At 46.2% G+C, this 13,053-nt stretch overlaps 1 protein-coding gene across 5 annotated transcripts in view; it reads right to left on the bottom strand.

The window, feature by feature from the left end:
* Window positions 1–7,463: 7,463 nt before the first annotated feature.
* Window positions 7,464–13,053, bottom strand: part of LOC311129732 (1-acyl-sn-glycerol-3-phosphate acyltransferase gamma-like) — a 31,490-nt gene continuing 25,900 nt past the window's right edge. For 3 of the 5 annotated variants that reach the window (XM_084162147.1, XM_084162149.1, XM_084162148.1), the window contains one exon: window positions 7,464–12,995. In XM_084162147.1, the coding sequence (XP_084018273.1) occupies window positions 12,904–12,995 (92 nt within the window). In that variant the 3' untranslated portion in view covers window positions 7,464–12,903. The remainder of the gene's footprint in view (window positions 12,996–13,053) is intronic. The other 2 variants (XR_014613303.1, XR_014613304.1) reach the window with 2 other exon arrangements.

The following is a 13,053-nucleotide window of genomic DNA, read 5'->3' as shown; positions in this document are numbered from 1 at the left end:
TTGTTACCCTTAGTGGAGCCCTCACAGAGCCAGCTTCTATAGCAGTCCCTGTTGCTGCCCTTAGTGGAGCCCTCACAGACCCAGCTCATATAGCAGTCCCTGTTGTTACCCTTAGTGGAGCCCTCACAGAGCCAGCTTCTATAGCAGTCCCTGTTGTTACCCTTAGTGGAGGCCTCACAGACCCAGCTTCTATAGCAGTCCCTGTTGTTACCCTTAGTGGAGCCCTCACAGAGCCAGCTTCTATAGCAGTCCCTGTTGTTACCCTTAGTGGAGTCCTCACAGACCCAGCTTCTATAGCAGTCCCTGTTGTTACCCTTAGTGGAGCCCTCACAGAGCCAGCTTCTATAGCAGTCCCTGTTTCTACCCTTAGTGGAGCCCTCACAGAGCCAGCTTCTATAGCAGTCCCTGTTGTTACCCTTAGTGGAGCCCTCACAGACCCAGCTTCTATAGCAGTCCCTGTTTCTACCCATAGTGGAGCCCTCACCGACCCAGCTTCTATAGCAGTCCCTGTTGTTACCCTTAGTGGAGCCCTCACAGAGCCAGCTTCTATAGCAGTCCCTGTTGTTACCCTTAGTGGAGTCCTCACAGAGCCAGCTTCTATAGCAGTCCCTGTTGTTACCCTTAGTGGAGCCCTCACAGAGCCAGTTTCTATATCAGTCCCTGTTGTTACCCTTAGTGGAGTCCTCACAGAGCCAGCTTCTATAGCAGTCCCTGTTTCTACCCTTAGTGGAGCCCTCACAGAGCCAGCTTCTATAGCAGTCCCTGTTTCTACCCTTAGTGGAGCCCTCACAGACCCAACTTCTACAGCAGTCCCTGTTGTTACCCTTAGTGGAGTCCTCACAGAGCCAGCTTCTATAGCAGTCCCTGTTTCTACCCTAAGTGGAGCCCTCACAGAGCCAGCTTCTATAGCAGTCCCTGTTTCTACCCTTAGTGGAGCACTCACAGAGCCAGCTTCTATAGCAGTCCCTGTTGTTACCCTTAGTGGAGTCCTCACAGAGCCAGCTTCTATAGCAGTCCCTGTTTCTACCCTAAGCGGAGCCCTCACAGAGCCAGCTTCTATAGCAGTCCCTGTTTCTACCCTTAGTGGAGCCCTCGCAGACCCAGCTTCTATAGCAGTCCCTGTTGTTACCCTTAGTGGAGCCCTCACAGAGCCAGTTTCTATATCAGTCCCTGTTGTTACCCTTAGTGGAGCCCTCACAGAGCCAGCTTCTATAGCAGTCCCTGTTTCTACCCTAAGTGGAGCCCTCACAGAGCCAGCTTCTATAGCAGTCCCTGTTTCTACCCTTAGTGGAGCCCTCGCAGACCCAGCTTCTATAGCAGTCCCTGTTGTTACCCTTAGTGGAGGCCTCACAGACCCAGCTTCTATAGCAGTCCCTGTTGTTACCCTTAGTGGAGCCCTCACAGAGCCAGTTTCTATAGCAGTCCCTGTTGTTACCCTTAGTGGAGCCCTCACAGAGCCAGTTTCTATATCAGTCCCTGTTTCTACCCTTAGTGGAGCCCTCACAGAGCCAGCTTCTATAGCAGTCCCTGTTGTTACCCTTAGAGGAGCCCTCACAGAGCCAGCTTCTATAGCAGTCCCTGTTGTTACCCTTAGTGGAGCCCTCACAGAGCCAGCTTCTATAGCAGTCCCTGTTGTTACCCTTAGTGGAGCCCTCACAGACCCAGCTTCTATAGCAGTCCCTGTTGTTACCCTTAGTGGAGCCCTCACAGAGCCAGCTTCTATAGCAGTCCCTGTTGTTACCCTTAGTGGAGCCCTCACAGAGCCAGCTTCTATAGCAGTCCCTGTTGTTACCCTTAGAGGAGCCCTCACAGAGCCAGCTTCTATAGCAGTCCCTGTTGTTACCCTTAGTGGAGCCCTCACAGAGCCAGCTTCTATAGCAGTCCCTGTTTCTACCCTTAGTGGAGCCCTCACAGAGCCAGCTTCTATAGCAGTCCCTGTTTCTACCCTTAGTGGAGCCCTCACAGAGCCAGCTTCTATAGCAGTCCCTGTTGTTACCCTTAGTGGAGCCCTCACAGAGCCAGCTTCTATAGCAGTCCCTGTTGTTACCCTTAGTGGAGCCCTCACAGACCCAGCTTCTATAGCAGTCCCTGTTGTTACCCTTAGAGGAGCCCTCACAGAGCCAGCTTCTATAGCAGTCCCTGTTGTTACCCTTAGAGGAGCCCTCACAGAGCCAGCTTCTATAGCAGTCCCTGTTTCTACCCTTAGTGGAGTCCTCACAGACCCAGCTTCTATAGCAGTCCCTGTTTCTACCCTTAGTGGAGCCCTCACAGACCCAGCTTCTATAGCAGTCCCTGTTGTTACCCTTAGAGGAGCCCTCACAGAGCCAGCTTCTATAGCAGTCCCTGTTGTTACCCTTAGAGGAGCCCTCACAGAGCCAGCTTCTATAGCAGTCCCTGTTTCTACCCTTAGTGGAGCCCTCACAGAGCCAGCTTCTATAGCAGTCCCTGTTGTTACCCTTAGTGGAGCCCTCACAGACCCAGCTTCTATAGCAGTCCCTGTTGTTACCCTTAGAGGAGCCCTCACAGAGCCAGCTTCTATAGCAGTCCCTGTTTCTACCCTTAGTGGAGGCCTCACAGACCCAGCTTCTATAGCAGTCCCTGTTGTTACCCTTAGTGTAGCCCTCACAGAGCCAGCTTCTATAGCAGTCCCTGTTGTTACCCTTAGTGGAGCCCTCACAGAGCCAGCTTCTATAGCAGTCCCTGTTGTTACCCTTAGTGTAGCCCTCACAGAGCCAGCTTCTATAGCAGTCCCTGTTGTTACCCTTAGTGGAGCCCTCACAGACCCAGCTTCTATAGCAGTCCCTGTTGTTACCCTTAGTGGAGTCCTCACAGAGCCAGCCATGCCCCCTGCGGCAGCTCCTATGGTAGTCCCTTATTATTTTATATAACATAATCTATTTGCATGATTTCATATATGGCACAGAACCAGTTAAAATGTAAGGGTAAAGGTTTTTGCTGAATTTATTTGGTAAAAAAAAATTTTTTATTGACCCTCACCACGGAGCACAGACCTCTGCCGACCTCTTCGCCTCAACGGCCATTGAAAAACTTTAATTAATGATAACATAACCAGGACCACTGCCCTCACTGTTTCCTGCCACCATTTAATCTATCTTCCTCAGCAGCTCTGGGTCCTGAGTGATGTCATTATCCCATGCATTGTTTGACCTGGTGTTTATAGAATGGTACCTATTCCCACAATTCTCCACCATCTCCTGGAGAAAACCATGTCTCATCTGGTGACTTGCCCCTCAGTGTCATGTGCCTCCACAGTGTGTTTTAGAAGCTCGAGGAGGCCCTCTACTGTCCAGTTCCTGCCTTTGCGTGAGTTTACAGGGATTACCATGATGAAGGCATGGGGACCTGGTTTATACATGGACATGCTGGCTTCCTTGTTGCAGTGGACAAGGAGAGGGTCCTGCACAGAGTACTGGATCCAGCGTTCTGGTGTGCTGACCAAGGTGACCCGCCGGCCGTCCACTAAACTCTGTCTCCTAACACATCTCCACGTCCCTCTTGGTGTCAAACAGCTTCCTGTCCAGTATGGTGTTTCCTGTCAGACTCTTCTCCAGGCAATCCCTCCTCAGGAGGACAATTCTCAGCTCAGGGAGACTATGCTGATGCCATATTAGAGAGAAGAGTGAATGTTTTATGACAAATAACACATTTGATTTTAGGCATTGCAGTATGACCAAATGTCAAGTTTCAAGTTTTATTAGTCGTAAGTACATGATACACATGGTATACACCGTCCAACTAAATATTTATTTGCAGGTTTCTTCTGGACAATGCAACAACACTAAGAAATAAAATAATATATAAACATAAAGTAAATGGCTCAGTAGAATAGAATAAACATTTTAGTATAAGTATAATACAGGAAGGCACAATTTATAGTAACACGTTTAAACATGTATCAGACAAAAGGGGGATTGGAGGGCAAGTGTTTAAATTGTGCAGTATTAGCAGCAGTAAATAAGAGTCTGGTAGCAGCAATTGTGAAGTGTGTGTAGCATGATTGTGTGTGTGTGTGTGTTTAGCTATACTTATGGGGAACAGAATTCTCCACAAGAATAGTAAACAAACAACCAGCTGGGGTTAAGGTTAGAATTAGGTTTAGAATCTAGGGTTAGGATTAGGTTTAGGGTTAGGATTTAGGGTAAGGATTAGTGTTAAGGTTAGGTTTAGGGTTATGGTCAACGTTAGGATTTAGGGTTAGGTTAAAGGTTAGAATTAGGTTTAGGATCTAGGGTTAGGTTTAGGGTTAAGGTTAGAATTAGGGGTAGAATTAGGTTTAGGGTTAAGGAAAATAGGATTTTGAATGGGACTGAATTGTGTGTCCCCACAAGGTTAGTTATACAGTACAAGACGGGGGGCCAGTATAAAAAAAATACGTATTCACTAACTGTAAGTCGCTCTGGATAAGAGCGTCTGCTAAATGACTAAAATGTAAAATGTAAATGTAAGACTATGTGTGTGCTAAGGTGAGGAGAGTCAGAGCAGGTGGTCAGTCCAGTTGAAGTGTTCAGCAGTCTGATGGCTTGTAGAAAGAAACTGTCTTTGAGCCTGTTGGTATCAGACCTCATGCTCCGATAAGGGAGAGAACAGCTCATTGCTGAGGTGTGTGGGGTCCTTGATGATGTTGCGGGACTTCCTCAGGCACCATTTCAAGTAGATCTCATGGATGTGTGGGAACACGGCCCCAGTGATGTCCTGGGCCGTCGTCACCACGCGCTGGAGGGCCTTGTGGTCGTGGGTGGAGAAATCCCCGTACCAGGCCATGATGCAACCGGTCAGGACGCTCTCGATGGTGCAGCGGTAGTATTTGGACAGGAGCCGGGGTGGCATGCCGAATTTCTTCGGGCCCCTTAGGAAGTACAGCCGCTGTTGCGCCCTCTTGACAAGAGTGGTGGTGTTGCTGGTCCATGTCAAGTCCTCAGTGATGTGGACTCTGAGGAACTTAAAACTCCTGACTCTCTCTACTGCAGTCCCATTGATGTGGATCGAGGCGTGTTCCCTCCTCTGCTTCCTGAAGTCAACAATCAACTCCTTTGTTTAGCTGAAGTAAAGGGATAGGTTGTTGTCCTGGCACCACAATGAGGACAAACAGTAACAGAGTTTAATGGCTGTGAAAGGAGAAAACTGAGGATGGATCAACAACATTGTAGTTACTCCACAATACTAACTTAGATGACAGAGTAAAAAGAAGGAAGCCTGTACAGAATACAACATTTCTAACACATGCATCCTTTTTGCAATAAGGCACTAAAATAAAACTGCAAAAAATATGGCAAAGAAACGTCCTGAATACAAAGTGTTAGGTTTGGGGCAAATCCAACACAACACATCACTGAGTACCACTCTTCATATTTTCAAGCATGGTGGTGCTTGCATCATGTTATGGGTAATAGCAGCAGGAAGGGTGCTGCAGCACTCCCTGAAAAATCGGAATTAAAAATACATACAAATAAACATTTTTTCACAAAGGTGGTGCACTGGGCCTTTAATAGTCCTGTGTTGGTGGACCGATGTAGCACCCTCCCGGTCTACAAAAATAATCGCAGCCTGACCCCGAAACGACTTCCTCCTGCTATGGTTATGGGTATGCTTCTAATCGTTAAGGGCTTGACATTGACTAGGGAGTTTTTTAGGATGAAAATAAATGGAATAGAGCAAAGCACAGGCATAATCGTAGAGGGAAACCTGGTTCAGTCTGCTTTCCAACAGATACTGGGAGACAAATTCACCTTTCAGCAGGACAATAACCTAAAACACAAGGCCAAATATACACTGGAGTTGCTTACCAAGACGGCATTGAATGTTCCTGAGTGGCCTAGTTACAGTTTTGACTTAAAATCGGCCAGAAAATCTATGGCAAGACTTGAAAATGGCTGTCTAGCAATGATCAACAACCAACTTGACAGAGCTTGAGGAATTTAAAAAAGTATAAATGTGCAAATATTGTACAATTTAGGTGTGCAAAGCTCTTAGAGACTTAACCAGAGACACACACAACTGTAATCACTGCCAAAGGTGATTCTAACATGTATTGACTCAGGGGTGTGGATACTTATGTAAATGAGATATTTCTGTATTTCATTTTCAATAAATTGGCAAACGTTTCTAAAAACATGTTTCTCTTTGTCATTATGGGGTATTGTGTGTAGATGGGTGAAAATAAATAAATATTTAATCCATTAGGCTAACACAAAATGGGGAATAAGTCAAGGGTTAAGAATACTTTCTGCAGGCACTGTATGTACAGAGTTCATGAGTGTCAAGTCTTATCATTTCTGCCATGTCCTTGATTCCTAAAGTTCAGAAAATAACTTTAAAAAAGGGTAATGTAGAGTCAAGTAAAGTTTAGAATGGCGTGCCTGCATATCAACTGGTCTTTTTCAGCTCCCGGAGATAGCCTTTTTTATTCCGATTCAAAGTGAATATAACAGCTGTTCAATATTATTATTTTTAAGATGTTCTATTGCCAGTCTGTAAAATAATCCCGGAATCAGAATTAACTCAGTATGTGTGCAACAATGCACACCATGCAAACAGTAAATAGGCTAAAGTTAAGAAATCATGATTAATTACAGTCATTATCGAAAAATGCTTAACAAGCTCTCTCCTCTAGCAATAGTTATTGCAGGACTTTCTGGAGTCACTGAAGGTTTTTAAGCTTAAATAACAAAGGGCTGTGTTCGCAATCCAGCGAGTTTTCCACAGATACAGTTCAAGATTGAAACCGCCATTCAGAAAGGTTAGATATGTCAGTGTTTGATTAGACAGTAGATTCTCAAAATGTCATTTTAAAAAGGTATATTATTGCCAAAACATGTATTCAGTTTCTGGTAGGACTTGGATATAAAGTACGGGTATTTGTACCATGGTGTTTCAATGTGATATGGCAGCGTGAAGGGTCTGACAGTGTGTACCTGGTTAGTATAGGGCAGGGGTACTCAACTCTTACCCGACGAGGTCCGGAGCCTGCTGGTTTGCTGTTCTACCTAATAATTAATTGTACACACACACCTGCTTTCCCAGGTCTAAAGCAGTCCCTGATTCGAGGGGAACAAGGACAAATGCAGTGGAACTGGCTTCGAGGTCCAGAGTTGAGTTTGAGGTGTATAGGGTAATGTGGAAGAAGGATGATGTTGGTGATACTAAGGCTGCATTTACACAGGCCGCACATTCAGATTCCCCCCCCCACTAATTGGTCTTTTGACCAATCAGATCAGCTCTTTTGCCAACAATTGGGAAAAATATCAGAATTAGGCTGCCTGTGTAAACGCAACCAAAGGGCCTGCTCTGCGTGGTTCTGCCATCGTCTTAGGTCAGCTGATAGTTAATGACAACGCTGTCTCGTTAGAATGACGTCATCGGTCTGAAGACAATGTGGTTCTGCTGCACAAGTACACATTGAGAAACTCATTCAGACAAATTCAAACAAACTGAAAGAATAAGAATTGAGTGATTAAATCCTTTAATATTCTTAATTGTTTAATTAAAGAAACAGATACAAATAGACTTAGAAAAAAAAACAAAAATGTAAATTGAGTCGAGAGATGCCACTTAAGTGAACAACTTTCATGCCAAAAAGGGTCACATTTCAGTGTTGAATTTCTAACGTTACTTGATTCTTTAGTTTCGAGAACTTGAACAAAAATAAGAAAATCAGTAGTGGGATTTTTTTGCAGTACAAACCTCCAGTGTTAGAAAATGTCAAATAGTGTTAGCTTCTCTGCATTTGTCCTGCTGCTCTGGAATAGATACACCATAGGCTGCGTTTACACAGGCAGCCCAATTCAGATCGTTTCTACACTAATTGGTCTTTTGACCAATCACATCAGATCTTTTCAGAGCTGATCCGATTGGTCAAAAGACCAATTGGTGAAAAAAATATCAGAATAAGGCTTCCTGTGTAAACACAGCTGACAGATACCTGAGGGAGAGGTGGGACTGCACCAGTGCCTGATGGGTATTGTAGTTTGGAATTACAGTATGGGAAGGACACTGTGGAGATGAGCCAAAACGTATGCCACACAACTTAGAACAGGGCCCGTATCCACAAAGCCTCTCAGAGCTGATTTAGGATTAGTTTAGCCTTTTAGATAATTATGAATAAGAATATATGGAAAGATCCTAGATCAGCACTCCTATTCTGAGACTCCGTGGATACGGGCCCAGATCTCTCCTAAGCTACTATAACAGTTGTATTGACAGTTGAGAGATGTAACAGGAGTTGTAACAGAGGTATCGAACACAGAATCATCACAGGACACTGAGTCTATTCCTAAAATGGGGCCCTCAACTATTTCTGTAACAATGAGCAGATTCTGACGGAACCCCCATCTCTTCAGGCTTAACACTAACTATACCTTATCAACTAACCCAAACTACTTGTTTCCAAGATTCCACATTGAGAAATAAACTCGAGTTCCTTTTCTTTTTTAACAGAGGGCAGATGAATGTGAATCTTACTAAATCAGTCTCCCACACCACTTGCCAATCCAAAACGTACTACAATGGGGCTGAGGAAGTGTGGTCTGTCTAAGTTCACACAATACAATATAATGAAGCTGCACTCTCTGTCTGCTAAGGCTTGCATGAATCTGTCCTGGTTAAAAACCATTTAACAATAAAACAAAAAGAAGAAGAACAAAGGACATTATGAACATAGGGAGAAAAACCGGTGACGTTGTAACACAAAATGGTGTCCTCTCCAGACAAGGGATGATGAGGATGACGTGTTGCTCCTATGTCTGCATGTTGCACTGAGGAAATACCAGTCACCTGTAATCTGACGTCTGCTTTCATGTCAATCCCAGTTGTAAAGGAAAGTCATCCCCCTCCCTAATACAACCCTTCAGACCACAGGTGGGGCAGGTCGTCAGAGAATGTAAATAATTGTCCAATGAGTAGAGATAAACAATGTGAGGTGTTTGGAAAGCAAGTGCAGTTGCCGTGCGTGAGCCAAGGGTGGTTCTGTACCCTGCAGGGAATAGCAGCAGGAAGGGAACTCCTCCTTCCTGTGCAGCGCAGGACCTGTAAGCAGCTTTAGTAACATCATGTAACACATCGCGGCTACTGAGAAGTAGAACAGTACTGTTATGGACGGTATTGTAAATTGTTCTGGATTAAAGCTTCTGCTAAATGACACATGTAAGTGTAATTACAATTCAATACGATCCTGTTACTCCTGCACCATGGTAACATAAACCAAAGCCAAATAAACCCATAAACATAACAGTACTAACCCAGAGAAAATTCAACTACCCACAGTGCACCATTACGGATGAAGGACTGGTGGAGTGTGTCTGAGTACAAGACTTTAGTAGAGGAAGAGATGAGGTAGGGCGGGAACTTAGTAACCAATCGAACAATCACCCTAGCCTAAGAGATGAGAACTTAGTAACCAATCAAATCACCCTAGCCTAAGAGATGGGGTAGTGCGGGAACCCTAGTAACCAATCGAACAATCACCCTAGCCTAAGAGATGGGAACTTAGTAACAAATCAAATCACCCTAGCCTAAGAGACGGGGTAGGGCGGGAACTTAGTAACCAATCGAACAATCACCCCCATCCTAAGAGATGAGAACTTAGTAACCAATCAAATCACCCTAGCCTAAGAGATGGGGTAGGGCGGGAACATAGTAACCAATCAAACAGTCACCATTGCAGAGGCAAACATTACTAGTCTACAGCTGGAGAGGAGAATCAGTAGCTACTGGGTAGGTGGGGTTATAGTCTGGACTGGGTAGGTGGGGTTATAGTCTGGACTGGGTAGGTGGGGTTATAGTCTGGACTGGGTAGGTGGGGTTATAGTCTGGACTGGGTAGGTGGGGTTATAGTCTGGACTGGGTAGGTGGGGTTATAGTCTGGACTGGGTAGGTGGGGTTATAGTCTGGACTGGGTAGGTGGGGTTATAGTCTGGACTGGGTAGGTGGGGTTATAGTCTGGACTGGGTAGGTGGGGTTATAGTCTGGACTGGGTAGGTGGGGTTATAGTCTGGACTGGGTAGGTGGGGTTATAGTCTGGACTGGGTAGGTGGGGTTATAGTCTGGACTGGGTAGGTGGGGTTATAGTCTGGACTGGGTAGGTGGGGTTATAGTCTGGACTGGGTAGGTGGGATTATAGTCTGGACTGGGTAGGTGGGGTTATAGTCTGGACTGGGTAGGTGGGGTTATAGTCTGGACTGGGTAGGTGGGGTTATAGTCTGGACTGGGTAGGTGGGGTTATAGTCTGGACTGGGTAGGTGGGGTTATAGTCTGGACTGGGTAGGTGGGGTTATAGTCTGGACTGGAATTGGTTATTATAAGAGTCACACTGACACCAGGGGTGGGGTGGTTGAGCTGTGTATAGCCACCGGGGGTGGTTGAGCTGTGTATAGCCACCGGGGGTGGTTGAGCTGTGTATAGCCACCGGGGGTGGTTGAGCTGTGTAAAGACACTGGGGGTGGTTGAGCTGTGTAAAGACACTGGGGGGTGGTTGAGCTGTGTAAAGACACTGGGGGGTGGTTGAGCTGTGTAAAGAAACCAGGGGTGGTTGAGCTGTGTAAAGACACCGGGGGTGGTTGAGCTGTGTAAAGACACTGGGGGTGGTTGAGCTGTGTAAAGACACTGGGGGTGGTTGAGCTGTGTAAAGACACTGGGGGTGGTTGAGCTGTGTAGACACTGTGGGTGGTTGAGCTGTGTAAAGAAACCAGGGGTGGTTGAGCTGTGTAAAGAAACCGGGGGTGGTTGAGCTGTGTAAAGACACCGGGGGTGGTTGAGCTGTGTAAAGACACCGGGGGTGGTTGAGCTGTGTAAAGACACTGGGGGTGGTTGAGCTGTGTAAAGACACCGGGGGTGGTTGAGCTGTGTAAAGACACCGGGGGTGGTTGAGCTGTGTAAAGACACTGGGGGTGGTTGAGCTGTGTAAAGACACTGGGGGTGGTTGAGCTGTGTAAAGACACTGGGGGTGGTTGAGCTGTGTAAAGACACCGGGGGTGGTTGAGCTGTGTAAAACAGAGCGGAGTCAGCAGGAGAAGGTCATAGCTCACTCAGGAACCGGCTCGTCATAAAATGGCAAGGTAATGTGTGTGCAGACATTTACTTGTGAGCAAGCAGGGAGAATGCTGTAAAAACCTACATCCACAAAATAATCATTACGGTCAGAACTGGAGGGCGTTGGAACGGTGGTGTGAAATTTCATGTCAACGATAACAGATGTTAGTAAGTAGTTAGTTAGTTAGCGTGTAGTTAATGAATACAGATACTTTACTGTAGTCTTAACACAAACCTGCCTCAGTATTTAAAACACTGGAAGTCCCATGTCTGCTGTTGAACATAGCCCAGATGACAAATAAGTGCTATAGTAATATTCAATAGTACCCAGAATGCATAGACTTCTAGAATCATAGAATCGGCCCATTATATTTGATCTTGAAGCTGGACAACAAATATAAAAGGGGGCGGGCTCCCACAGCAGAGACAGGAAGCACAGTGAAAAAGACACACCCCTTTTTCCTCAAGAGGTTAAAAGCAAAGTGGAAATCAGGCTGAGCCTCGAGAAACTGGTTCCCATTAGAAGTCCAGTCATTTGGTAGAACGAGGGGGGAGATATACTGTACGTTACAAGAGGTCAACACTGTAGTAACACCAGCTCAACAACAAAAAAAAGGACCAGAGCATGTGACAGGAAGAGGAAGTGGCAGCTCAGAACAGGAAGTGGTCTTGCTTCTGGGGTGGTGAGCTGGTTGGCTGTCCGGTGTTGTGGACCCCAGCGGTTAGGTGGTGAAGAGTGGGCGGGGCCGGCGGCATCTGAGGGCGTTAAGGGGGCAAAGAGCATGGTCATAGCAGTACCTCCCCTTCTCAGTCCTTCTGCTCTCTCCTACTCCACAGAGAGCTGGCTCCAGACGGTCTCCTTTTTCTCTCTCTCTCCACACTCCTTCCATGGTCATACCTCTCTCTCTCTTTCTTTCCTCTCATTATCCAGATCTATCAGTTTTATCTCTAGGTGTAATGGTTTGGCCCCCTCCAGATATCAGTTTTATCTCTAGGTGTAATGGTTTGGCCCCCTCCAGATCTATCTGTTTTATCTCTAGGTGTAATGGTTTGGCCCCCTCCAGATCTATCTGTTTTATCTCTAGGTGTAATGGTTTGGCCCCCTCCAGATCTATCTGTTTTATCTCTAGGTGTAATGGTTTGGCCCCCTCCAGATATCAGTTTTATCTCTAGGTGTAATGGTTTGGCCCCCTCCAGATCTATCTGTTTTATCTCTAGGTGTAATGGTTTGGCCCCCTCCAGATCTATCTGTTTTATCTCTAGGTGTAATGGTTTGGCCCCCTCCAGATCTATCTGTTTTATCTCTAGGTGTAATGGTTTGGCCCCCTCCAGATATCAGTTTTATCTCTAGGTGTAATGGTTTGGCCCCCTCCAGATCTATCTGTTTTATCTCTAGGTGTAATGGTTTGGCCCCCTCCAGATCTATCTGTTTTATCTCTAGGTGTAATGGTTTGGCCCCCTCCAGATCTATCAGTTTTATCTCTAGGTGTAATGGTTTGGCCACCTCCAGATATCAGTTTTATCTCTAGGTGTAATGGTTTGGCCCCCTCCAGATCTATCTATTTTATCTCTAGGTGTAATGGTTTGGCCCCCTCCAGATCTATCAGTTTTATCTCTAGGTGTAATGGTTTGGCCCCCTCCAGATATCAGTTTTATCTCTAGGTGTAATGGTTTGGCCCCCTCCAGATATCAGTTTTATCTCTAGGTGTAATGGTTTGGCCCCCTCCAGATCTATCGGTTTTATCTCTAGGTGTAATGGTTTGGCCCCCTCCCCGGCGTGCTGACTGCACCTCCAGGACAACAGAAGAGAGGGAGGAGGACCGTACAGCAACGAACCGCGGTCAGGGGGGAGGTAGAGGTCTAGTTCTGTTTCTTAGCCCCCTCGTCGCCGTAACTGGAGCCCGTCTTCTTTACCTCGGTGACACCGATCAGGCGCCGGATGGCTATGGAGGCTGAAGGGGACCAAAAAGAAAACAGACAGATGATGGACCAAATCTCAAGAGGCAAAAA

This window comes from Coregonus lavaretus (genome assembly GCF_964263955.1).
Source record: "Coregonus lavaretus genome assembly, chromosome: 5".
NCBI lineage: Eukaryota > Metazoa > Chordata > Actinopteri > Salmoniformes > Salmonidae > Coregonus > Coregonus lavaretus.
Note: the sequence above shows the minus strand (reverse complement) of the source record. Positions and strands in the feature narration are given on the sequence as shown.